This window comes from Oncorhynchus masou, unplaced genomic scaffold (assembly GCF_036934945.1).
Source record: "Oncorhynchus masou masou isolate Uvic2021 unplaced genomic scaffold, UVic_Omas_1.1 unplaced_scaffold_2184, whole genome shotgun sequence".
Classification (NCBI taxonomy): domain Eukaryota; kingdom Metazoa; phylum Chordata; class Actinopteri; order Salmoniformes; family Salmonidae; genus Oncorhynchus; species Oncorhynchus masou.
Genome location: NW_027008660.1, coordinates 18635 through 44202, shown reverse-complemented (window position 1 = coordinate 44202; position 25568 = coordinate 18635). Strand labels below are relative to the sequence as shown.

Sequence of the window (25568 nt, the reverse complement as noted above, 5' to 3'; positions counted from 1 at the left end):
GTGAACAGGCAGTGACTCGGGTGGTAGATGTCCTTGATGATCTTTATGGTCTTCCTGTAACATCGGGTGGTGTAGGTGTCCTGGAGGGCAGGTAGTTTGCCCCCGATGATGCGTTGTGCAGACCTCACTACCCTCTGGAGAGCCTTACGGTTGAGGGCGGAGCAGTTGCCGTACCAGGCGGTGATACAGCCCGCCAGGATGCTCTCGATTGTGCCTCTATAGAAGTTTGTGAGTGCTTTTGGTGACAAGCCGAATTTCTTCAGCCTCCTGAGGTTGAATAGGCGCTGCTGCGCCTTCTTCACGATGCTGTCTGTGTGAGTGGACCAATTCAGTTTGTCTGTGATGTGTATGCTGAGGAACTTAAAACTTGCTACTCTCTCCACTACTGTTCCATCGATGTGGATAGGGGGTGTTCCCTCTGCTGTTTCCTGAAGTCCACAATCATCTCCTTAGTTTTGTTGACGTTGAGTGTGAGGTTATTTTCCTGACACCACACTCCGAGGGCCCTCACCTCCTCCCTGTAGGCCGTCTCGTCGTTGTTGGTAATCAAGCCTACCACTGTTGTGTCGTCCGCAAACTTGATGATTGAGTTGGAGGCGTGCGTGGCCACGCAGTCGTGGGTGAACAGGGAGTACAGGAGAGGGCTCAGAACGCACCCTTGTGGGGCCCCAGTGTTGAGGATCAGCGGGGAGGAGATGTTGTTACCTACCCTCACCACCTGGGGCGGCCCGTCAGGAAGTCCAGTACCCAGTTGCACAGGGCGGGGTCGAGACCCAGGGTCTCGAGCTTGATGACGAGCTTGGAGGGTACTATGGTGTTGAATGCCGAGCTGTAGTCGATGAACAGCATTCTCACATAGGTATTCCTCTTGTCCAGATGGGTTAGGGCAGTGTGCAGTGTGGTTGAGATTGCATCGTCTGTGGACCTATTTGAGCGGTAAGCAAATTGGAGTGGGTCTAGGGAGTCAGGTAGGGTGGAGGTGATATGGTCCTTGACTAGTCTCTCAAAGCACTTCATGATGACGGAAGTGAGTGCTACGGGGCGGTAGTCGTTTAGCTCAGTTACCTTAGCTTTCTTGGGAACAGGAACGATGGTGGCCCTCTTGAAGCATGTGGGAACAGCAGACTGGTATAGGGATTGATTGAATATGTCCGTAAACACACCAGCCAGCTGGTCTGCGCATGCTCTGAGGGCGCGGCTGGGGATGCCGTCTGGGCCTGCAGCCTTGCGAGGGTTAACACGTTTAAATGTTTTACTCACCTCGGCTGCAGTGAAGGAGAGACCGCATTTTTCCGTTGCAGGCAGTGTCAGTGGCACTGTATTGTCCTCAAAGCGGGCAAAAAAGTTATTTAGTCTGCCTGGGAGCAAGACATCCTGGTCCGTGACTGGGCTGGATTTCTTCCTGTAGTCCGTGATTGACTGTAGACCCTGCCACATGCCTCTTGTGACTGAGCCGTTGAATTGAGATTCTACTTTGTCTCTGCACTGACGCTTAGCTTGTTTGATAGCCTTACGGAGGGAATAGCTGCATTGTTTGTATTCAGTCATGTTACCAGACACCTTGCCCTGATTGAAAGCAGTGGTTCGCGCTTTCAGTTTCACACGAATGCTGCCATCAATCCAAGGTTTCTGGTTAGGGAATGTTTTAATCATTGCTATGGGAACGACATCTTCAACGCACGTTCTAATGAACTCGCACACCGAATCAGCGTATTCGTCAATGTTGTTATTTGACGCAATACGAAACATGTCCCAGTCCACGTGATGGAAGCAGTCTTGGAGTGTGGAGTCAGCTTGGTCGGACCAGCGTTGGACAGACCTCAGCGTGGGAGCTTCTTTTTTAGCTTTTGTCTGTAGGCAGGTATCAGCAAAATGGAGTTGTGGTCAGCTTTTCCGAAAGGGGGCGGGGCAGGGCCTTATATGCGTCGCGGAAGTTAGAGTAACAGTGAACCAAGGTTTTTCCGCCCCTGGTTGCGCAATCGATATGCTGATAAAATTTAGGGAATCTTGTTTTCAGATTAGCCTTGTTAAAATCCCCAACAACGATGAATGCAGCCTCCGGATAAATGGTTTCCAGTTTGCAAAGAGTTAAATAAAGTTCGTTCAGAGCCATCGATGTGTCTGCTTGGGGGGGATATATACGGCTGTGATTATAATCGAAGAGAATTCTCTTGGTAGGTAATGCGGTCTACATTTGATTGTGAGGAATTCTAAATCAGGTGAACAGAAGGATTTGAGTTACTGTATGTTTCTTTCATCGCACCATGCCTCGTTAGCCATAAGGCATACACCCCCACCCCTCTTCTTACCAGAAAGGTGTTTGTTTCTGTCGGCGCGATGCGTGGAGAAACCCGTTGGCTGCACCGCATCGGATAGCGTCTCTCCAGTGAGCATGTTTCCGTGAAGCACAGAACGTTACAGTCTCTGATGTCCCTCTGGAATGCTACCCTTGCTCGGATTTCATCAACCTTGTTGTCAAGAGACTGGACATTGGCAAGAAGAATGCTAGGGAGTGGGGCACGATGTGCCCGTCTCCGTAGTCTGACCAGAAGACCGCTACGTTTCCCTCTTTTTCGGAGTCGTTTTTTGGGGTCGCTGCATGTGATCCATTCCGTTGTCCTGTTTGTTATGCAGAACACAGGATCCGATTCGCGAAAAACATATTCTTGGTCGTACTGATGGTGAGTTGACGCTGATCTTATATACAGTAGTTCTTCTTGACTGTATGTAATGAAACCTAAGATGACCTGAGGTACTAATGTAAGAAATAACACGTAAAAAAACAAAAAACTGCATAGTTTCCTAGGAACGCGAAGCGAGGCGGCCATCTCTGTCGGCGCCGGAAGTCACTGTAGAAACAGAACAGAAATACGTCAAACATTTTTTTTATAGTCAATCCTCAGGTTGTTTTTAAAATACATAATTGAAAATATATCAACCGGGTGTGTAGGTTTTTCAGTAACACCGGGAGAAACTATGGCCGCTTTACTCTGTAGCGCAAAACTCACTCTGAGAGCCCCCACCTATCCACTTACGCAATGTGATCTTTCACGCTCATTTTTCAAAATAAAAGCCTGAAACCATGTCTAAAGACTGTTGTCACCTTAGGGAAGCCATAGAAAAAGGAATCTGGTTGATATCCCTTTAAATGGATGATAGGCATGCAAAGGAACAGAGAGGTTTCAAAATAAGAGGCACTTCCTGATTGGATTTTCCTCAGGGTTTCGCCTGCAATATCAGTTCTGTTATACTCACAGACAATATTTTTACAGTTTTGGAAACTTTAGAGTGTTTTCTATCCTAATCTGACAATTATATGCATATTCTCATTTCTGGGGCTGAGAAATAGGCCGTTTCAAATGGGTACATTTTTTAGCCAAAAACGAAAATACTGCCCCCTACACGCAAAAGGTTAAGCATTAAACAAAAGTGTGTACACTATTTTAAAAATCTAATCTTGTGTTTACAGAGGACGCCAACAAGAATACATCAGGCATTATGGACCCTACCGGTGACTGACTTCGGCGCCCAGGACATACATAGTAAAACACCTAAACTGATGATAATTTCAACGCTGTAAATATTATCTAGGATGCCCAGCTGCTGCCGGGAATAATTGATTTGGATCATCCAACATTAGATGTTATAACTATTGAAGATGCAAAAAGGTGTTTTAAGAAATACATTTGGTTGATTGATAAAAAATAATATAACATTATTATTATTATTATCATCATAATCTTTATTATTATTATGTTACAGGTGAGACATACCCAGAAATGTCAACATCTTGTCAAGTGCTCATATCTGTACAGCAGTGTTACGACTTCTATAAATGGTGAGTGGAGGACTCAAACGCAGCGAGCAGGTAATTCAGTATGTGGATCTTTTATTCCAAAGACAGCGGACACACGGACATGCAAAACCAGGGCGCATGAAACAACCTGTCCAAAATACACCGGACTAAATCTGTCCGGAAAATAGAGATCACACTAATACACCAACACCAATAAACAGAGAACAAGCCCACACAATACCCAGCGGGCCTAGTGCCCTTAAATAGCCTACAAACAACACTAACTCAAAACAGGTGTAACCAATTAGACCCAATTAACAGAAACAAACAGAAAGGGAATCGATGGCAGCTAATAGGCCGGCGACGACGACCGCCGAGCCCCGCCCCAACAGGAAAGGCACCATCTTCGGCGGGATTCGTGACATCTGGGTTGTAACAGGCTGCCTGGAAAATTAAATGTCTTTGGCCCCATTACAACAAAAACTATAAGTACAATGTTGTCCTCATCAATGTAATTTACAAAAACAGAATATTCAAACCGTTCTGTATATGAGGTCCCCTGCTCAATACTTTCATCAAACTGTCCAATGTTTCCAACAATTCACACCATTTTCCATTTCTCAATAGGATCCTGATTGTCCTCAACCACAGCAATATGTTCCTCAGTCACGTGATCTTCATCCACTTCAGTATTGTCCTCAACCACAGCAATATGTTCCTCAGTCACGTGACCTTCATTCACTCCAGTATTGTCCTCAACCACAGCAATATGTTCCTCAGTCACGTGATCTTCATTCACTTCGCTCATTTAGCAGTTTTTAATTCCAAAGTTCTTTGGTTTAAGTGTAATTAACGTCCTGTCCTTTAATCACTATATATTATTACTATATATATATTATATATGTATATTCCTCCCTTTTTAATCAAGTTGTTTTCCCGCTCCGACATCCGTCTCGAATCCTTTTCTGCCTCCATGACGATGTTAACTCTCTCTGTTAGCTCCACTTCCCTCCATGATGATGTTAACTCTCTCTGTTAGCTCCACTTCCCTCCATGATGATGTTAACTCTCTCTGTTAGCTCCACTTCCCTCCATGATGATGTTAACTCTCTCTGTTAGCTCCACTTCCCTCCATGATGATGTTAACTCTCTCTGTTAGCTCCACTTCCCTCCATGATGATGTTAACTCACTCTGTTAGCTCCACTTCCCTCCATGATGATGTTAACTCTCTCTGTTAGCTCCACTTCCCTCCATGATGATGTTAACTCTCTCTGTTAGCTCCACTTCCCTCCATGATGATGTTAACTCTCTCTGTTAGCTCCACTTCCCTCCATGATGATGTTAACTCTCTCTGTTAGCTCCACTTCCCTCCATGATGATGTTAACTCTCTCTGTTAGCTCCACTTCCCTCCATGATGATGTTAACACTCTCTGTTAGCTCCACTTCCCTCCATGATGATGTTAACTCTCTCTGTTAGCTCCACTTCCCTCCATGATGATGTTAACTCTCTCTGTTAGCTCCACTTCCCTCCATGATGATGTTAACTCTCTCTGTTAGCTCCACTTCCCTCCATGATGATGTTAACTCTCTCTGTTAGCTCCACTTCCCTCCATGATGATGTTAACTCTCTCTGTTAGCTCCACTTCCCTCCATGATGATGTTAACTCACTCTGTTAGCTCCACTTCCCTCCATGATGATGTTAACTCACTCTGTTAGCTCCACTTCCCTCCATGACGTTGTTAACTCTCTCTGTTAGCTCCACTTCCCTCCATGATGATGTTAACTCACTCTGTTAGCTCCACTTCCCTCCATGATGATGTTAACTCTCTCTGTTAGCTCCACTTCCCTCCATGACGATGTTAACTCTCTCTGTTAGCTCCACTTCCCTCCATGATGATGTTAACTCTCTCTGTTAGCTCCACTTCCCTCCATGATGATGTTAACTCTCTCTGTTAGCTCCACTATGCACTTGCCTCTGCTAGTAATACACTGTGTTAACATTAGCCTAGACTGAACCACAGAAAATAACAGTTTTAAACAGTTGTAAAAACAACTTCTTCCAGAAAGAATAGTTCCTGTAGATTCAGACTCATCGCCAATCTTTTGTTATGTTTTGTGGGTTTCATTACCTCGTCTGTATAACAATTCAATAATGATGAGACGGGAGACAGGAATCAGTTCAACCATTTATCTGGAACGTGATCATCTCAACACATACAAACCCCCATGATGCTCTGCGGCACAACCCCAAATACACAACAAATACATCAATAAATTAGTAAATGGACAGTAAACAAAACTCAGAGGACTTTAAATGTTCAGTTCTAGAAAGTAGGGCCATGGGACAGGGTCAGAAAGGTCAGTATGTTTGGTACCTGGTTACAGAAGTGACATAACAAGCATAAGGTCCATTATAACACAGTGAAGTAGGGCCATGGGACAGGGTCAGAAAGGTCAGGATGTTTGATAACTGGTTACAGAGGTGACATAACAAGCATAAGGTCCATTATAACACAGTGAAGTAGGACCATGGGACAGGGTCAGAAAGGTCAGTATGTTTGGTACCTGGTTACAGAGGTGACATAACAAGCATAAGGTCCATTATAACACAGTGAAGTAGAGGTGGGAGCTAAAAGCAGACATGGACAGTGAGACGGTGTGAGGAGGTCAGGGGTCAAACACTAGATCAGGACAGGTAGAAATGGCAGGGCTGGAAATAGACAGACACATTCTGATCATGGCTCAGTCCTGACCTGACACCCAATCAGAAGATGCCATAACAAAGCCCTGACCTGAGACACCCAATCAGAAGATGCCATAACAAAGCCCTGACCTGACACCCAATCAGAAGATGCCATAACAAAGACCTGACCTGAGACACCCAATCAGAAGATGCCATAACAAAGCCCTGACCTGAGACACCCAATCAGAAGATGTCATAACAAAGCCCTGACCTGAGACACCCAATCAGAAGATGTCATAACAAAGTCCTGTTCTGAGACACCCAATCAGAAGACGTCATAATAAAGTCCTGACCTGACACCCAATCAGAAGATGTCATAACAAAGTCCTGTTCTGAGACACCCAAACAGAAGACGTCATAACAAAGCCCTGACCTGAGACACCCAATCAGAAGATGTCATAACAAAGTCCTGACCTGAGACATCCAATCAGAAGATGTCATAACAAAGTCCTGACCTGAGACAACCAATCAGAAGATGCCATAACAAAGACCTGACCAGTAAGCTATATGGGATTTAATCATCAAAATCCAGAACATTTAACATCTGTCAATAAAACGTTAGTTTAGAGCTTTAGTGAAAGGCTGGAACGACTTAGTGTAACTACCATTTAGTGAAAGGATGGAACGACTTAGTGTAACTACCATTTAGTGAAAGGATGGAATGACTTAGTGTTACTACCATTTAGTGAAAGGATGGAATGACTTAGTGTTACTACCATTTAGTGAAAGGATGGAATGACTTAGTGTAACTACCATTTAGTGAAAGGATGGAACGACTTAGTGTAACTACCATTTAGTGAAAGGATGGAACGACTTAGTGTTACTACCATTTAGTGAACGGATGGAATGACTTAGTGTTACTACCATTTAGTGAAAGGATGGAATGACTTAGTGTTACTACCATTTAGTGAAAGGATGGAATGACTTAGTGTTACTACCATTTAGTGAACGGATGGAATGACTTAGTGTTACTACCATTTAGTGAAAGGATGGAATGACATAGTGTTACTACCATTTAGTGAAAGGATGGAATGACTTAGTGTTACTACCATTTAGTGAAAGGATGGGATGACTTAGTGTTACTACCATTTAGTGAAAGGATGGGATGACTTAGTGTTACTAACATCATATCAAGCATATCAAAAATAAAACATTTACAACTGATGTTTTTTATTACACTGAACAAAAGAGGTGACATAACAAGCATAAGGTCCATTATATATCAGACTGTATACAAGACAATAATGTAAGTAAATGGACACCAACGATCGTACTTATAGTTCATATAAGAGTTATAAGAGTTATAAGAGTTATAAGAGTTATAGTTCATATAAGGACATCAGTCAGTTGAAATACTAAATTCATTAGGCCCTAGTCTATGGATTTCACATGACTGGGAATACAGATATGAATATGATTGTCAGACACCTTAATGAAACAGTAGGAGTGTGGATCAGAAAACCAGTCAGTATCTGGTGTGACCCCCATTTGCCTCATGCAGCGCGACACATCTCCTTCACCTAGAGTTGATCAGGCTGTTGATTGTGGCCTGTGGAATGTTGACCCAGTCCTCTTCAATGGCTGTTCAAAGTTGCTGGATATTGGCGGGAATTGGAACACGCTGTCGTACACATCTATCCAGAGCATCCCAAACATGCTCAATGGGTGACATGTCTATCCAGAGCATCCAAAACATGCTCAATGGGTGACATGTCTATCCAGAGCATCCCAAACATGCTCAATGGGTGACATGTCTATCCAGAGCATCCAAAACATGCTCAATGGGTGACATGTCTATCCAGAGCATCCCAAACATGCTCAATGGGTGACATGTCTATCCAGAGCATCCCAAACATGCTCAATGGGTGACATGTCTAGTGAGTAGTCAGGCCATGGAAGAACTGTTTTTTTTCAGCTCCCAGGAATTGTGTACAGATCCTTGCCACATCGGGCCGTGCATTATCATGCTGAAACATGAGGTGATGGCAGCAGATGAATGGCACGACAACAATGGGATCTCATCACGGTGCATCTGTGCATTCAAATTGCCATCGATAAAATGTACTTCGTTGTCCGTAGCTTATGCTGAGCAAAAAAATAAACTCAACAGTATGTGTGTGTTTGTCCTGTATGTGTGTGTCTCAGTGTGTGCATCCTCCGTGTGTGTGTGTGTGTGTGTCCACTGTGTGTGTGTGTCCTCTACATGTGAATGTGTGTGTGTCAGTGTGTGTCCTCTGTGTGTGTCCTGTGTGTGTGAGTGTCCAGTGTGTGTGTCAGTGAGTGTGTGTCCTCTGTTTGATTGTGTGTGTCCGCTGTGTGATTGTGTATGTGAGTGTGTGTGTCCTCTGTGTGAGTGTGTGTGTGTCCAATGTGTGTGTGTGTGTGTGTCCAGTGTGTGTGTGTCCAGTGTGTGTGTGCCAATATGTATGTGTGTGTATGTGTCAGTCTGAGTCTGTGTGAGTGTGTGTGTGTCCTGTATGTTTGTGTGTGTGTCCTGTATGTTTGTGTGTCTAGTGTGTGAGTGTGTTTGTGTGTGTGTCCTATGTGTTTGTGTGTCCAGTGTGTGTGTGTGTGTCAGGTTATTATTTACAGAGTCACTGAGGAATCATCATGAACCCTAAACCCTGGATAGAGGGGCTCAGTGAATGTGGAGGTGAATGTGATCAGGTGGGTCAGTGTGTCAGAGGAGGCTCTATAGAAGGACAGAGTGCCGGCTGGCCAGTCCAGATACACTCCTACTCTGTGGGATCTGGAGGAGGGGACGTCTATGGTAGTGGGATTATTATTGTGCCAGGCAATGTAACTGTTGTCATAGCAGAACAGACTCCAGGACTTGTCATTGTATCCAAGACAACAGTCATCACCCCTTCCTCTCCTGCTGATTCCTTTATATGTCACTCCTATATCAGCCCCTCTCCCACTCCACTCTACCTCCCAGTAACAGCGCCCAGTCAGACCCTCTCTACACAGCACCTGTCCACAGTCCTCAAATCTCTCTGGGTGATCAGGATACGGCTGCTCCTCTCTCCTCCATGTCACCTTTCTGTTCTCCTCAGACAGAGAGAGGTGTCTGTCTACTGTGTTTAGGTCCAGTGTGAGATCAGAGACATCTGATGGATGAAACCAGACACAATATTAGAAATCATCATCATTCACGTTAGAATGTTAACTCACTTTTCACAAATTAATTTAATGTAGATGTTTCTAGGTATCAAAAGGAGAAGTTAATGTAACTTGAGACTTGTTGAATGATCATATGTTATACTGTATGGTAATATAAAGCACACTTATTCCTATTAATTACACACACACACACACACACACACATTGTCAAAGCAACTCTTTGTAAACTTTGGTGTCCCTGATTTCTGCTTCTGTAGAACTACAGCTGATATTTAATATAACCAAGTAAGTAATGATGGTGGTCTTTGACTTAACTTGAATTAAGACTTATTCTTAGTCATATTCTTCACAGCAGTCAACACTCACATTTTCTAAGTCCAGGTTTCATTCTGTTCTCTCCACCATGTTCCACACTGTAGCGGTAAGCAGAAGAACAGACAGTCATTGAGGGATACACCTGAACTCGCACGCACGCACGCACACACGCACACACACACACACACACACACACACACACACACACACACACACACACACACACACACACACACACACACACACACACACACACACACACACACACTCTCCAATGTGAAACACACACTGAACTTACATACACACACACACACACACACACACACACACACACACACACACACACACACACACACACACACACACACACACACACACACACACACACACACACACACACACACACACACACAGTCAAGCGTTGGTAAGAATGTGTGTGTCCAGTAAGTGTGTGTGTGTCCAGTGTGTGTGTGTGTCCAGTATGTGTGTGTGTGTGTGTGTGTGTGTGTGTGTTTGTGTGTACAGTGTGTGTATGTAAGTTCAGTGTGTGTTTCACATTGGAGACACACATAGGACACACAGTACACACACATTACATTACATTTAAGTCATTTAGCAGACGCTCTTATCCAGAGCGACTTACACACGCATACATAGGAACACACACACAGACAGGACACACAAACACACTGGACACACAGGACACACACGCAGGACACACACACACAGGACACACACACACAGGACACACACTCACACCCAGTCAGCATATAACTTTGTCCAAATGGTGTTAAAACCTCTTGAAGCTAGGGAGCACTATTTTTATGTTAAAAAAAGTAAAGGCCTATTCCTCAGGACCAGATGCTGGAATACGCATATAATTGACAGATTATGATAGAAAACACTCTAAACACTCTATTGTCTGTTAGTATAACAGAACTGATATTGCAGGCGAAACCCTGAGAAAAATCAAACCAGGAAGTGGCTTCTATTTTGAAAACTCCATGTTCCATAGCCTCACATTGCTCCATTTAAAGGGATATCAACCAGGTGTCAACAGTCTTCAGACATAGTTTCAGGCTTTTATTTTGAAAAATGAGCCAGAACGATGACATTGTGTCAAGTGGTCACATGAGTTTTGCTCGCGCAACAGAATTTGGAAAGCTATTGTTTTTCCCTCTCCTACTGTGAAAGACATTTGCGGTTGATATATTATTGATTATATAATTTAAAAACAACCTGAGGAATGTGTGCAGGTAGGCTACAGGAGCGCATTGGTTAAGTGATTGTTTGACAATCAGATGAAAACATCATGACTGGTTGTGTTTATGCCACAATTAGAGTCCATAAGGCTGGGGAAGCTTTCCCGACAGTACATTTGAAGTAGCTTCTTTAAAAAAAAAACTTTAGATTGTTTGAAATCCACCCACAGTCTATGCGAAAAACGTTTGACATGTTTCTGTGGACATTATGGAAACTATTTTGAATTTTCGTCTGCGTTGTTGTGACCGCTCATTCCTGTGGATTTCTGAACATAACGCGACAAACAAACGGAGGTATTTTAAATCTAAACATAATCTTTATGGAGCAAAAAGGAACGTGTGTTGTGTAACTGGGAGTCTCGTGAGTGAAAACATCCGAAGATCATCAAAGGTAAACGATTAATTTGATTGCTTTTCTGATTTTCGTGACCAAGCTACCTGAATCTAACTGTACTTAATGTTTTATCATGCGATCGATAAACTCACACAAACGCTTGGATTGCTTTCGCTGTAAAGCACAATTTAAAAATATGAGATGACAGGTGGATTAACAAAAGGCTAAGCTGTGTTTTGCAATATTGCACTTGTGATTTCATGAATATTAATATTTTTAGAAATATTATTTGACTGAGACACTATGTTATTCAGCGGTTGCTGATGACAATTATCCCGCTTAAGGGATGGGCAGCGTCAAGAAGTTAAGAATGTTTGTCTCAACCAGCCTGATAATTCAAACATGTCTGATATGAACATTGACATAAACCCTCTACATACTTGATTTTCTCCAGTCTGCAGTGTGGATCCTCCAGTCCAGCAGAGAGCAGTCTGACTCCTGAGTCTCCTGGGTGATTGTAGCTCAGGTCCAGCTCTCTCAGGTGTGAGGGGTTTGACCTCAGAGCTGAGACCAGAGAAGCACAGCCTTCCTCTGTGACTAGACAGCCTGACAGCCTGCAAAGAGTCAAATCATATTAAAATCACACTGATATTCTTTAGTGGTGAAAATAGTGTCAGTATATTTTTTTCAACATATTCACATGTACAGTGCCTTGCGAAAGTATTCGGCCCCCTTGAACTTTGCGACCTTTTGCCACATTTCAGGCTTCAAACATAAAGATATAAAACTGTATTTTTTTGTGAAGAATCAACAACAAGTGGGACACAATCATGAAGTGGAACGACATTTATTGGATATTTCAAACTTTTTTAACAATTCAAAAACTGAAAAATTGGGCGTGCAAAATTATTCAGCCCCTTTACTTTCAGTGCAGCAAACTCTCTCCAGAAGTTCAGTGAGGATCTCTGAATGATCCAATGTTGACCTAAATGACTAATGATGATACATACAATCCACCTGTGTGTAATCAAGTCTCCGTATAAATGCACCTGCACTGTGATAGTCTCAGAGGTCCGTTAAAAGCGCAGAGAGCATCATGAAGAACAAGGAACACACCAGGCAGGTCCGAGATACTGCTGTGAAGAAGTTTAAAGCCGGATTTGGATACAAAAAGATTTCACAAGCTTTAAACATCCCAAGGAGCACTGTGCAAGCGATAATATTGAAATGGAAGGAGTATCAGACCACTGCAAATCTACCAAGACCTGGCCATCCCTCTAAACTTTCAGCTCATACAAGGAGAAGATTGATCAGAGATGCAGCCAAGAGGCCCATGATCACTCTAGATGAACTGCAGAGATCTACAGCTGAGGTGGGAGACTCTGTCCATAGGACAACAATCAGTCGTATATTGCACAAATCTGGCCTTTATGGAAGAGTGGCAAGAAGAAAGCCATTTCTTAAAGATATCCATAAAAAGCGTTGTTTAAAGTTTGCCACAAGCCACCTGGGAGACACACCAAACATGTGGAAGAAGGTGCTCTGGTCAGATGAAACCAAAATTGAACTTTTTGGCAACAATGCAAAACGTTATGTTTGGCGTAAAAGCAACACAGCTCATCATCCTGAACACACCATATCCACTGTCAAACATGGTGGTGGCAACATCATGGTTTGGGCCTGCTTTTCTTCAGCAAGGACAGGGAAGATGGTTAAAATTGATGGGAAGATGGATGGAGCCAAATACAGGACCATTCTGGAAGAAAACCTGATGGAGTCTGCAAAAGACAGTAACGTCGTTCTTCGTTTGTCAAAGAGAGTCGGACCGAAATGCAGCGTGGTTGTTACTCATGTTCTTTAATAAATGAAATGACGATACATGAAATAACTATACAATACAAAACAACAAACGGAACGTGAAACCTAATTACAGCCTATCTGGTGAAACTACACAGAGACAGGAACAATCACCCACGAAATACAAAGCGAAACCAGGCCACCTAAATACGGTTCCCAATCAGAGACAACGAGAATCACCTGACTCTGATTGAGAACCGCCTCAGGCAGCCAAGCCTATAGAACACCCCTAATCAGCCGCGATCCCAAATACTACAAACCCCAATACGAAAATACAATAACATAAACCCATGTCACACCCTGGCCTGACCAAATATATAACGAAAACACAAAATACAATGACCAAGGCGTGACAAAGACCTGAGATTGGGACAGAGATTTGTCTTCCAACAAGACAATGATCCAAAACATAAAGCAAAATCTACAATGGAATGATTCAAAAATAAACATATCCAGGTGTTAGAATGGCCAAGTCAAAGTCCAGACCTGAATCCAATCGAGAATCTGTGGAAAGAACTGAACCGCTGTTCACAAATGCTCTCCATCCAACCTCACTGAGCTCGAGCTGTTTTGCAAGGAGGAATGGGAAAATATTTCAGTCTCTCGATGTGCAAAACTGATAGAGACATACCCCAAGCGACTTACAGCTGTAATCGCAGCAAAAGGTGGCGCTACAAAGTATTAACTTAAGGGGGCTGAATAATTTTGCACGCCCAATTTTTCAGTTTTTGATTTGTTAATTAAAAAAGTTTGAAATAACCAATAAATGTCGTTCCACTTCATGATTGTGTCCCACTTGTTGTTGATTCTTCACAAAAAAATACGGTTTTATATCTTTATGTTTGAAGCCTGAAATGTGGCAAAAGGTCGCAAAGTTCAAGGGGGACGAATACTTTCGCAAGGCACTGTACCATCCTGAGACAAGGCTGAGTATAGCCCACAAAGAGCTCCGCCACAGCACAAAATATATTCATGAATGAATGAATGTATCATTATTATAAATTATCAAAGTATTGCCTGTAGAGAAAAATGAAAAATGTATTTAACAAATATTATAGTAGACTGACCAGACCAGTTTAAAAAGCAGTATCAGTCAAAAGACAGACAGTGAGATATCAGATTTAGATTGTATTGAGTATAAAGTCCACACCATATCTATTTAGACAGTGAGGTATCAGGTTTAGATTGTATTGAGTATACAGTCGACACCATATCTATTTAGACAGTGAGGTATCAGATTTTGATTGTATTGAGTATGCAGTCCAAACCATATCTATTTTGACAGTGAAGCTAACATTTTAAATGTGACTCTATACTCTAGCATTTTGGATTTGAGATCAAATGTTTCATATGAGGTGACATTGACTCATTTGCAGTTTGTTTTGGTTGTGTTTTGCCCAATAGAAACTGAATGGTGTATGATGACTAGAGTAATATTCTGTCTAAGTGAGTAGATAAAATGTTTCTAAACACTACTAATTAATCCTGATGATGCCATGATTAATACAAATCATTAACGAATCATTAATAATAATGAGTGAGAAAGTTACAGAGGCTACAACACAACACTCTAACCTCTCACCATTACCAATAACAGAGGCTACAACAAAACATGCTAACCTCTCACCATTACCAATAACAGAGACTACAACAAAACATGCTGACCTCCCACCATTACCAATAACAGAGACTACAACAAAACATGCTAACCTCTCACCATTACCAATAACAGAGGCAAAGACAAAACATACTAACCTCTCACCATTACCAATAACAGAGGCTACAACAAAACATACTAACCTCTCACCATTACCAATAACAGAGGCTACAAAAAAACCTGCTAACCTCTCACCATTACCAATAACAGAGACTACAACAAAACATACTAACGTCTCACCATTACCAATAACAGAGGCTACAACAAAACATACTAACCTCTCACCATTACCAATAACAGAGGCTACAACACAACACTCCAACCACTCACCATTACCAATAACAGAGTCTACAACAAAACATACTAACCTCTCACCATTACCAATAACAGAGGCTACAATAAAACATGTTAACCTCTCACCATTACCAATAACAGAGACGACAACAAAACATGCTAACCTCTCACCATTACCAATAACAGAGTCTACAACAAAACATACTAACGTCTCACCATTACCAATAACAGAGGCTACAACAAAACATACTAACCTCTCACCATTACCAATAACAGAGGCTACAACAAAACATGTTAACCTCCCACCATTACCAATAACAGAGACTACAACAAAACATGCTGACCTCTCACCATTACTAATAACAGAGGCTACAACAAAACATGCTAACCTCTCACCATTACCAATAACAGAGGCTATAACAAAACATGCTAACCTCTCATATGGTGTGGACTCTGTGCGCCTGGTAAACACATGTGGATCTGGGGATTAGTTATCACTTGTTGGCCAAGTACAGGAATACTGACCTCAGAGTCTCCAGTTTACAGTGCGGATTCCCCAGTCCAGTAGAGAGCAACTTCACTCCTGAATCCTTCAAGTCATTGTTACTCAGATCCAGCTCTCTCAGGTGTGAGGGTTTTGACTTCAGAGCTGAGACCAGAGAAGCACAGCCTTCCTCTGTGACTCCACAGCCTGACAGCCTGCAAAGAGATCATCATGACTTCACAAACACACTGTTAAATTAACACAAGTCGTGTAGAGGGACAATTGCAGATGCAATTGGTTTATTCTCTCAAACAGCATATATATTCCTCTTCCGTCTCCAAGATTTGTATGGTCATAATGTTAAACTAAAAAAAGTTTTTCAATAATAAATATTTTTCTCTAAACTGAGTATTTCTTCCTGATGATTAGTTCTTAATTGTCATTTTATTTACTCACAGAACGGCTCTGGAGGCTTTGACCACTGGCAGCAGCCTCAGAAGACCTTCCTCTGATCTGGAGTATTTCTTCAGGTCAAACACATCCAGCTCCTTTTCTGAAGTCAGCAACACAAAGACCAGAGCTGACCATTGTGCAGGTGACAGTTTGTCTTCTGAGAGACTTCCTGATCTCAGGTAGCTTTGGATCTCCTCCACTAGAGAATGGTCATTCAGTTCATTCAGACAGTGGAACAGATTGATGCTCCTCTCTGGAGAGGGATTCTCCCTGATCTTCTTCTTGATGTACTTGACTGTTTCTTCATGGCTCTGTGAGCTGCTTCTTGTCTTTGTCAGGAGACCTTGTAAGTGCTTCTGATTGGACTCCAGTGAGAGGCCCAGAAGGAAGCGGAGGAAAAGGTCCAGGTTTCCTGTCTCACTTTGTAAGGCTTTATCCACAGCACTCTTGTAGACAGTAAATTTAGGCTTCTGTCTTTTCCTCACAGAAAGTTTCCTGGACGTTGATTGAGTTTTGGCCATTAGATTCTCATTGTTGTTGATGAAAGAGAGGAACACATATACAGCAGCCAGAAACTCCTGAATGCTCAGATGAACAAAGCAGTACACCTTGTCCTGGTACAGCCCACATTCCTCTTTAAAGAGCTGTGTGCACAATCCTGAGTACACTGAGGCTTCATTGACGTCAATGCCAGCTTCTTTCAGGTCTTTTTCATAGAAAATCTGATTGCCCTTCACAAGCTGTTGAAAAGCCAGTTTTCCCAGTGACAGAATGCTCTCTTTATTCCAGTGTGGACCTGTCTCTTCTTTCCCAAGATACTTTTCATTCTTCTGTTTGGTATGAAACACCACAAGGTGTGTGTACATCTCAGTCAGAGTCTTGGGCATCACTTCTCTCTTATGTTTCAGCATGTGTTCAAGGACTGTTGCAGATATCCAACAGAAGACTGGAATGTGGCACATGATGTGGAGGCATCTTGATGTCTTTATGTGTGAGATGATTCTGCTGGCCAGGTCCTCATCACTGAATCTCTTCCTGAAGTATTCCTCCTTCTCTGGGTCATTGAACCCTCGTACCTCTGTCACCTGGTCAACACACCCTGAAGGGATCTTATTGGCTGCTGCAGGTCGGGTAGTTATCCAGAGGAGAGCAGAGGGAAGCAGATTTCCCCTGATGAGATTTGTCAGCAGAACATCCACTGAGGTTGACTCTGTGACGTCACAACAGATCTTGTTCTTCTGGAAGTCTAGGGGCAGTCGGCACTCATCCAGACCATCAAAGATGAACAGAACTTTGTACTTGTCGTAGTTGGAGATTCTTGAATCTTTGGTTTCCATTGAGAAGTGATTAAGAAGTTCAATTAAAGTGTGTTTGTCCTCTTTCATCAAATTCAGCTCCCGAAAAGGGAATGAAAATACAAATTGGACATCCTGATTTGCTTTTCCTTCAGCCCAGTCCAGAACGAACTTCTGCACAGAGACTGTTTTTCCAATGCCAGCGACTCCCTTTGTCAGCACAGTTCTGATAAGTTTGTCTTGTCCAGTTAAGGGTTTGAAGATGTTGTTACATTTGATTGCAGTCTCTGGTCTTGCTTGTTTCCTGGTTGTTGTCTCAATCTGTCTCAGCTCATGTTCATTATTGACCTCTCCTGTTCCACCCTCTGTGATGTAGAGCTCTGTGTAGATCTTATTGAGAAGTGTTGGGTTTCCTTGTTTAGCGATCCCCTCAAATACACATTGAAACTTCTTCTTTAGATTAGATTTGAGTTCACGTTGGCAAATCACAGCAAGCTCATCTGAATGAAGAAATAACACAGAGAATTTTAATATAACGTCTGTTTTAATAACTATCAATGTTTTCATAATCCATTCCAGACTGGTGTTATTATTATTGTTATTATTATATTATTATCGGTATTATTGATGGTATTAATAATATCAGTCTCTCTCCTCTCTCTCTCTAAATTAATCAACACAACACATCCCTGCTGCTACTAATGAGGTCACTAGGTGTTGTGTTAAGGCTGCTACAATATCATTGAGTTACACAGCTACTTTAGCTGTACTTTAGCTACAGCTTTTAAATGTTATAAAACAGCATTCAACAGGAGGCAGACAGATCTTACATTTCTCCAGTGTGTCAGCAAGCTCCTTCTGGTTCATTTTCCTCAGGATGTGCAGTGTGATCTTCAGAGCCCCCTCTCTGGCACTGCTCTCTTGCTTCTCATTTTCAGCGTCCACCACTTCCTTATCCTGCTTCTGACTCTCAAAGCCTTCTGGGAGTTCTGGACAAAGATTCCTCTTGAACAGCCTCAGCTCGTTCTTCACAAATGTCATAATTTTCTCTTCAAGCAACTGAAATAAATCAAGTAAATAAGTTAAGCAAGAGAATAAATGCTTTCTCATTAACACATTAATGAATGTTTGACAGATCAACTTTACTTGAGGTAAACAAGAAACAAATATACATAACAGGACCACATACACTGAATATGGAGGCCAGGTCTGTTTGATGACTCTGGGAAGACTGACCACTGAGAATCTCTGACTCCGATCTCTCCTGTTGGTTTCTGTGGACAAAACATGAGATTACATCTCCTCATCCAGGGAGTACACACACACACACACACACACACACACACACACACACACACACACACACACACACACACACACACACACACACACACACACACACACACACACACACACACACAGGTAGGGAATGTTGTGTTTGTTTAATATTATTTTAGGACTATGCAAATGGACAAAAGGATTAGCCTATGGATTATGAAAACAACAACAATAAATGGGAAAATGGGAGAGGAGAAATGACTAGAGACAGTGTTGTTTAACTCACTGACCAGGACCCATGAGTTCTTCTTACCTTTGTTCAGTAGAAAAGTCTCCCTCTCTAAAGTATATAAGAGCATCCATAGACCGGTCACTCTTCATGGACACACAGCTGGGTACAGGGGAGGCTGGTCGCTCCTGCTTGATTGGACTTCAACACAACAGAGACAAACCTTACATCTCTCATCTCCTCTGAGCTCAGATATGGAAACTTGATATCACTTTACAGAAATGTTTGCAAATTAGCTTTGGTATATCATACACTACAGTTGATGTGCAATGAGAAAGTCATTCTGCTTTGAAAGATGATAAACTTGTCACGTCACTTTTGAGCAAATGTCCTTTGAATATTTTGGTACAGAGCTCTTCTTTGTCCACAGGGCTTTGCTTTGGCAGATAATGTTCATTAAAAAATATATATATTTATATACAAACAGTGGGGCAAAAATGAGTCAGCCACCAATTGTGCAAGTTCTCCCACTTAAAAAGATGAGAGAGGCCTGTAATTTTCATCATAGGTACATATGCCGTACACTGCATCAAATTGGTCTGCATGGCTGTCGTCCCAGAAGGAAGCCTTACAAACACCTGAGACCTTGTAACACTAACGAGTCACATGACAGCGGGTAGGGAAACTGGCTAATTGGGCCCAATTTGGACATTTTCACTTAGGGGTGTACTCACTTTTGTTGCCAGCGGTTTAGACATTAATGACTGTGTGTTGAGTTATTTTGAGGGGACAGCAAATCTACACTGTTATACAAGCTGTACACTCACTACTTTATATTGTAGCAAAGTGTCATTTCTTCAATGTTGTCACATGAAAAGATATACTCAAATATGTACAAAAATGTGAGGGGTGTACTCACTTTTGTGATATATTGTATATATAATATACAATAATATATATTTAATTATCTAAATGTATGGTGTTTTTAGTTGATGTCATTTGAATTGTCTGTTAAGCTATAATGGTTATTTTATTTTATTTATTTTTTGTAAGTGGTAAAATGAACTAGAACATTTTGTATTTTGCAATTCTGAGTAATTACTACTTTAGTAAATAATTACACATTATTCGGTACTACAGCAGATGCGACATAATTCCAATAGATGGCAGCATAAGAACACAAATGACATTTCAGAAGATTAGTTTAGTTTCCTCCCTGGATACACCACCACTCCCCTCACAGGAAAACTCATGTGTGCTTCTTCCTGTCCCTTTTCACACTGCTAATACAAGAAGAAGCACTGAAACAGTATTTAACAGATTACTGTGAAGTCATATAATGATGATTCATGTTTATTATTACCTGGTTTTATGCTCATGTTTTGAAATTATACTTCATTAATATAACAATTATCAATAAACCTGAAAAGGAATTTAGTCACCTCTGGTCTAGAAAAATATATTTTCCAGGTACATTCACTGTCAAATTTATCAACCAGCATCGAGCTGCTCTGCCTTCTCTCTCTAGTAGTCAACTCAGCCCCAATAAAAAGCTGGTGTCGTCACTCTGCCTTCTCTCGCTAGTAGTCAACTCAGCCCCGCTAAAAAGCTGGTGTCGTCACTCTGCCTTCTCTCTAGTAGTCAACTCAGCCCCGCTAAAAAGCTGGTGTCATTACTCTGCCTTCTCTCTCTAGTAGTCAACTCAGCCCCGCTATAAAGCTGGTGTCATTACTCTGCCTTCTCTCTCTGGTAGTCAACTCAGCCCCACTATAAAGCTGGTGTCATTACTCTGCCTTCTCTCGCTAGTAGTCAACTCAATCCCGCTAAAAAGCTGGTGTCATTACTCTGCCTTCTCTCTCTAGTAGTCAACTCATCCCCAATAAAAAGCTGGTGTCGTCACTCTGCCTTCTCTGCCGTCACTCTGCCTTCTCTAATAGTCAACTCAGCCCCGCTAAAAAGCTGTGTCATTACTCTGCCTTCTCTCACTAGTAGTCAACTCAGCCCCGCTAAAAGCTGGTGTCGTCACTCTGCCTTCTCTCGCTAGTAGTCAACTCAGCCCCGTTAAAAAGCTGTCATCATACAGCTCTCTGCCTTCTCTCGCTAGTAGTCAACTCAGCCCCGCTAAAAGCTGGTGTCATCACTCTGCCTTCTCTCACTAGTAGTCAACTCAGCCCCGCTAAGAAGCTGGTGTCATCACTCTGCCTTCTCTCGCTAGTAGTCAACTCATCCCCGCTATAAAGCTGGTGTCGTCACTCTGCCTTCTCTCTCTAGTAGTCAACTCATCCCCGCTATAAAGCTGGTGTCGTCACTCTGCCTTCTCTCTCTAGTAGTCAACTCAGCCCCGCTATAAAGCTGGTAAAGTAATGAGTCACTCTGCCTTCTCTCTCTAGTAGTCAACTCAGCCCCGCTAAAAGCTGGTGTCGTCACTCTGCCTTCTCTCTCTAGTAGTCAACTCAGCCCCGCTAAAAAGCTGGTGTCGTCACTCTGCCTTCTCTCTCTAGTAGTCAACTCAGTCCCGCTAAAAAGCTGGTGTCGTCACTCTGCCTTCTCTCTCTAGTAGTCAACTCAGCCCCGCTAAAAAGCTGGTGTCGTCACTCTGCCTTCTCTCGCTAGTAGTCAACTCAGCCCCGCTAAAAAGCTGGTGTCGTCACTCTGCCTTCTCTCGCTAGTAGTCAACTCAGCCCCGCTAAAAGCTGGTGTCGTCACTCTGCCTTCCTCGCTAGTAGTCAACTCAGCCCCGCTAAAAAGCTGGTGTCGTCACTCTGCCTTCTCTCGCTAGTAGTCAACTCAGCCCCGCTAAAAAGCTGGTGTCGTCACTCTGCCTTCTCTCTCTAGTAGTCAACTCAGCCCCGCTAAAAAGCTGGTGTCGTCACTCTGCCTTCTCTCGCTAGTAGTCAACTCAGCCCCGCTAAAAAGCTGGTGTCGTCACTCTGCCTTCTCTCTCTAGTAGTCAACTCAGCCCCAATAAAAAGCTGGTGTCGTCACTCTGCCTTCTCTCGCTAGTAGTCAACTCAGCCCCGCTAAAAAGCTGGTGTCGTTACTCTGCCTTCTCTCGCTAGTAGTCAACTCAGCCCCGCTAAAAAGCTGGTGTCGTCACTCTGCCTTCTCTCGCTAGTAGTCAACTCAGCCCCGCTAAAAAGCTGGTGTCGTCACTCTGCCTTCTCTCGCTAGTAGTCAACTCAGCCCCGCTAAAAAGCTGGTTTCGTCACTCTGCCTTCTCTCGCTAGTAGTCAACTCAGCCCCGCTAAAAGGCTGGTGTCGTTACTCTGCCTTCTCCGGGGCATGTTGAGGTAAATTTACTAACCGGGAGGGTTGAATTATGTAATTTGTCTTTTCTATTCCGGGAGGGTTGTTTACTCTTGTCAATTGTTTACCAATCAGATATTAATATTATGTTTTATAATGTATGTATACTGAGGTTGAGGTTCTGACTAGTGATTATTTACAGACAGACTAATACAGACAGTTTAATACCTGCTATAGTCACTATTTTTTTGCTCTCCCAAATCAACACAGCCCTAATATGAGATATACAGCTAACTAAAGTAATGAGAGACCATTTTAGAAAATTAGAGACTGGAAGACGCACTCTCAAGGTTGTTTATTCACAATATCAGATATTAAGATGATTTTTATAATGAATGTATACTGAGGTTGAGGTTCTGACTAGTGATTATTTACCCGGGGTTTAATACCTGCTATAGTCACTATTTTTTTGCTCTCCCAAATCAACACAGCTCTAATATGAGATATACAGCTAACTAAAGTAATGAGTGACCATTTTAGAAAATTATGGCAATCATATAGTCTGTAGTTGTTGTATTTTATGTCCATCATATTGCTGCTATATAACTGATGCTTCATGGTCCATAATATTGCTGCTTGTAGCCTATAACTGATGCTTCAGAGGAGGTAACATGGAGATCCTCCTTCTATTGTAGGAGGTAACTGGAGATCCTCCTACTACAGAGGAGGTAACATAACTGATGCTTCATGGTCGGCAGTGTAGCCTAGTGGTTGGAGTGTTGGACTAGTCACCGCAAGGTTGCGAGGTCAAACCCCCGAGCTGACAAGGTACAAATCTGTTGTTCTGCCCCTGAACAGGCAGTTAACCCACTGTTCCTAGGCCATCAATGAAAATAAGAATTTGTTCTTAACTGACTTGCCTAGTTAAATAAAAATTAACCACCCTACATGAAACATCCCTTTTTTTCAGTGTTTCTACAATTCCCCCAGAGGAAACTGTATGGTGGAAAAACGATTGGATTTTGACAGCAATGCAAAAAGCAAGACAGATAAATTCAAAATGAGAGGAAGGACTAGAGGCTACAAGGACAAAACTCAAAACTCTTGATGCCGCAATGATGAAAATATCTCAAAAACCAAGAGAGGAATTACTTTAAAACAACAACCGTCTTTTGCACCAAGTTTACCAAGTACTGGGAGAAAATGTAAGCAATCCTGAGAAAGCACTGGCATATTCTACAATCAGAAAACAAATCACACACCTCTTCAAGTAACCCCACTGGTGGTCTATAAGTGTGGCATTGAGCATGTTGCTCTACCAGAGAGGAGGTAACATGGAGATCCTACTACTACAGAGGAGGTAACATGGAGATCCTCCTACTACAGAGGAGGTAACATGGAGATCCTACTTCTACAGAGGAGGTAACATGGAGATCCTACTTCTACAGAGGAGGTAACATGGAGATCCTCCTACTACAGAGGAGGTAACATGGAGATCCTACTTCTACAGAGGAGGTAACATGGAGATCCTACTTCTACAGAGGAGGTAACATGGAGATCCTACTTCTACAGAGGAGGTAACATGGAGATCCTCCTACTACAGAGGAGGTAACATGGAGATCCTCCTACTACAGAGGAGGTAACATGGAGATCCTACTACTACAGAGGAGGTAACATGGAGATCCTACTACTACAGAGGAGGTAACATGGAGATCCTACTTCTACAGAGGAGGTAACATGGAGATCCTACTACTACAGAGGAGGTAACATGGAGATCCTACTTCTACAGAGGAGGTAACATGGAGATCCTACTACTACAGAGGAGGTAACATGGAGATCCTACTTCTACAGAGGAGGTAACATGGAGATCCTACTACTACAGAGGAGGTAACATGGAGATCCTACTACTACAGAGGAGGTAACATGGAGATCCTACTTCTACAGAGGAGGTAACATGGAGATCCTACTTCTACAGAGGAGGTAACATGGAGATCCTACTACTACAGAGGAGGTAACATGGAGATCCTCCTACTACAGAGGAGGTAACATGGAGATCCTACTTCTACAGAGGAGGTAACATGGAGATCCTACTTCTACAGAGGAGGTAACATGGAGATCCTACTACGACAAAGGGAGGCTTGCTGGATATCCTGAAAACACTGACCCCTAGTGGTGTGAATATTGACTTTGATCTCAGGCTGAACAATTCTCTCTTTTAAATTGATATCTTTCGACAGCTTATCAGATCAGCATCCAATATGTTCCTCCTTATTATGCATTAAGAACCAAAAGATTACATGGAAAAATGAACTGAAATAGGGAACAATTAAATATGTGAAATTGAACTAAACAATAATGAATGTTGATGCTAATGTTATGTACAATAATGTATGTTGATGCTAATATGATGTACAATATTCAGTTATGTTTCCATATGATAACAATAGACTAATATATTCAATATGCCATAAACTATCGTTTTTTTAACAGTTTCACTAATTAATTCTAATTAACTTAATAATTATGACACACCCCTCACTATTGACATTAGTTGCACTAATTGCACTGTTTGTCTACATAACCTGGTTCAAGTATTCAGACACAGTGATGCTGAAACGTTGGTAAAAACCCAATACATTACTGGGAGTTTATATATGGAGTTTATATATGGAGTTTATATATGGAGTTGATATATGGAGTCTATATATGGAGTTTATATATGGAGTTTATATATGGAGTTTATATATGGAGTTTATATATGGAGTTTATATATGGAGTCTATATATGGAGTTTATATATGGAGTTTATATATGGAGTTTATACATGGAGTTTATATATGGAGTTTATATATGGAGTTTATATATGGAGTTTATATATATAGAGTTTATATATGGAGTTTATATATGGAGTTTATATATGGAGTTTATATATGGAGTTTATACATGGAGTTTATACATGGAGTTTATATATGGAGTTTATATATGGAGTTTCTATATGGAGTTTATATATATAGAGTTTATATATGGAGTTTATATATGGAGTTTATATATGGAGTTTATATATATAGAGTTTATATATGGAGTTTATATATGGAGTTTATATATGGAGTTTATATATGGAGTTTATACATGGAGTTTATATATGGAGTTTATACAGTATATGGAGTTTATATATGGAGTTTATACATGGAGTTTATATA

At 42.0% G+C, this 25568-nt stretch overlaps 1 protein-coding gene across 1 annotated transcript; it reads right to left on the bottom strand.

Annotated features, from left to right (window-relative positions):
* Window positions 1–5973: 5973 nt before the first annotated feature.
* LOC135533055 (NLR family CARD domain-containing protein 3-like) lies at window positions 5974–18657 on the bottom strand. The gene is made up of 6 exons (XM_064960447.1): window positions 18531–18657; window positions 16325–18116; window positions 15910–16083; window positions 12017–12190; window positions 10032–10078; window positions 5974–9652 (listed from the first exon to the last, which is right to left on the bottom strand). The coding sequence occupies exons 1-6, from the start codon at window positions 18655–18657 to the stop codon at window positions 9129–9131; spliced, it is 2838 nt and encodes a 945-aa protein (XP_064816519.1). The 3' UTR covers window positions 5974–9128.
* Between the last annotated feature and the right edge of the window lie 6911 nt (window positions 18658–25568).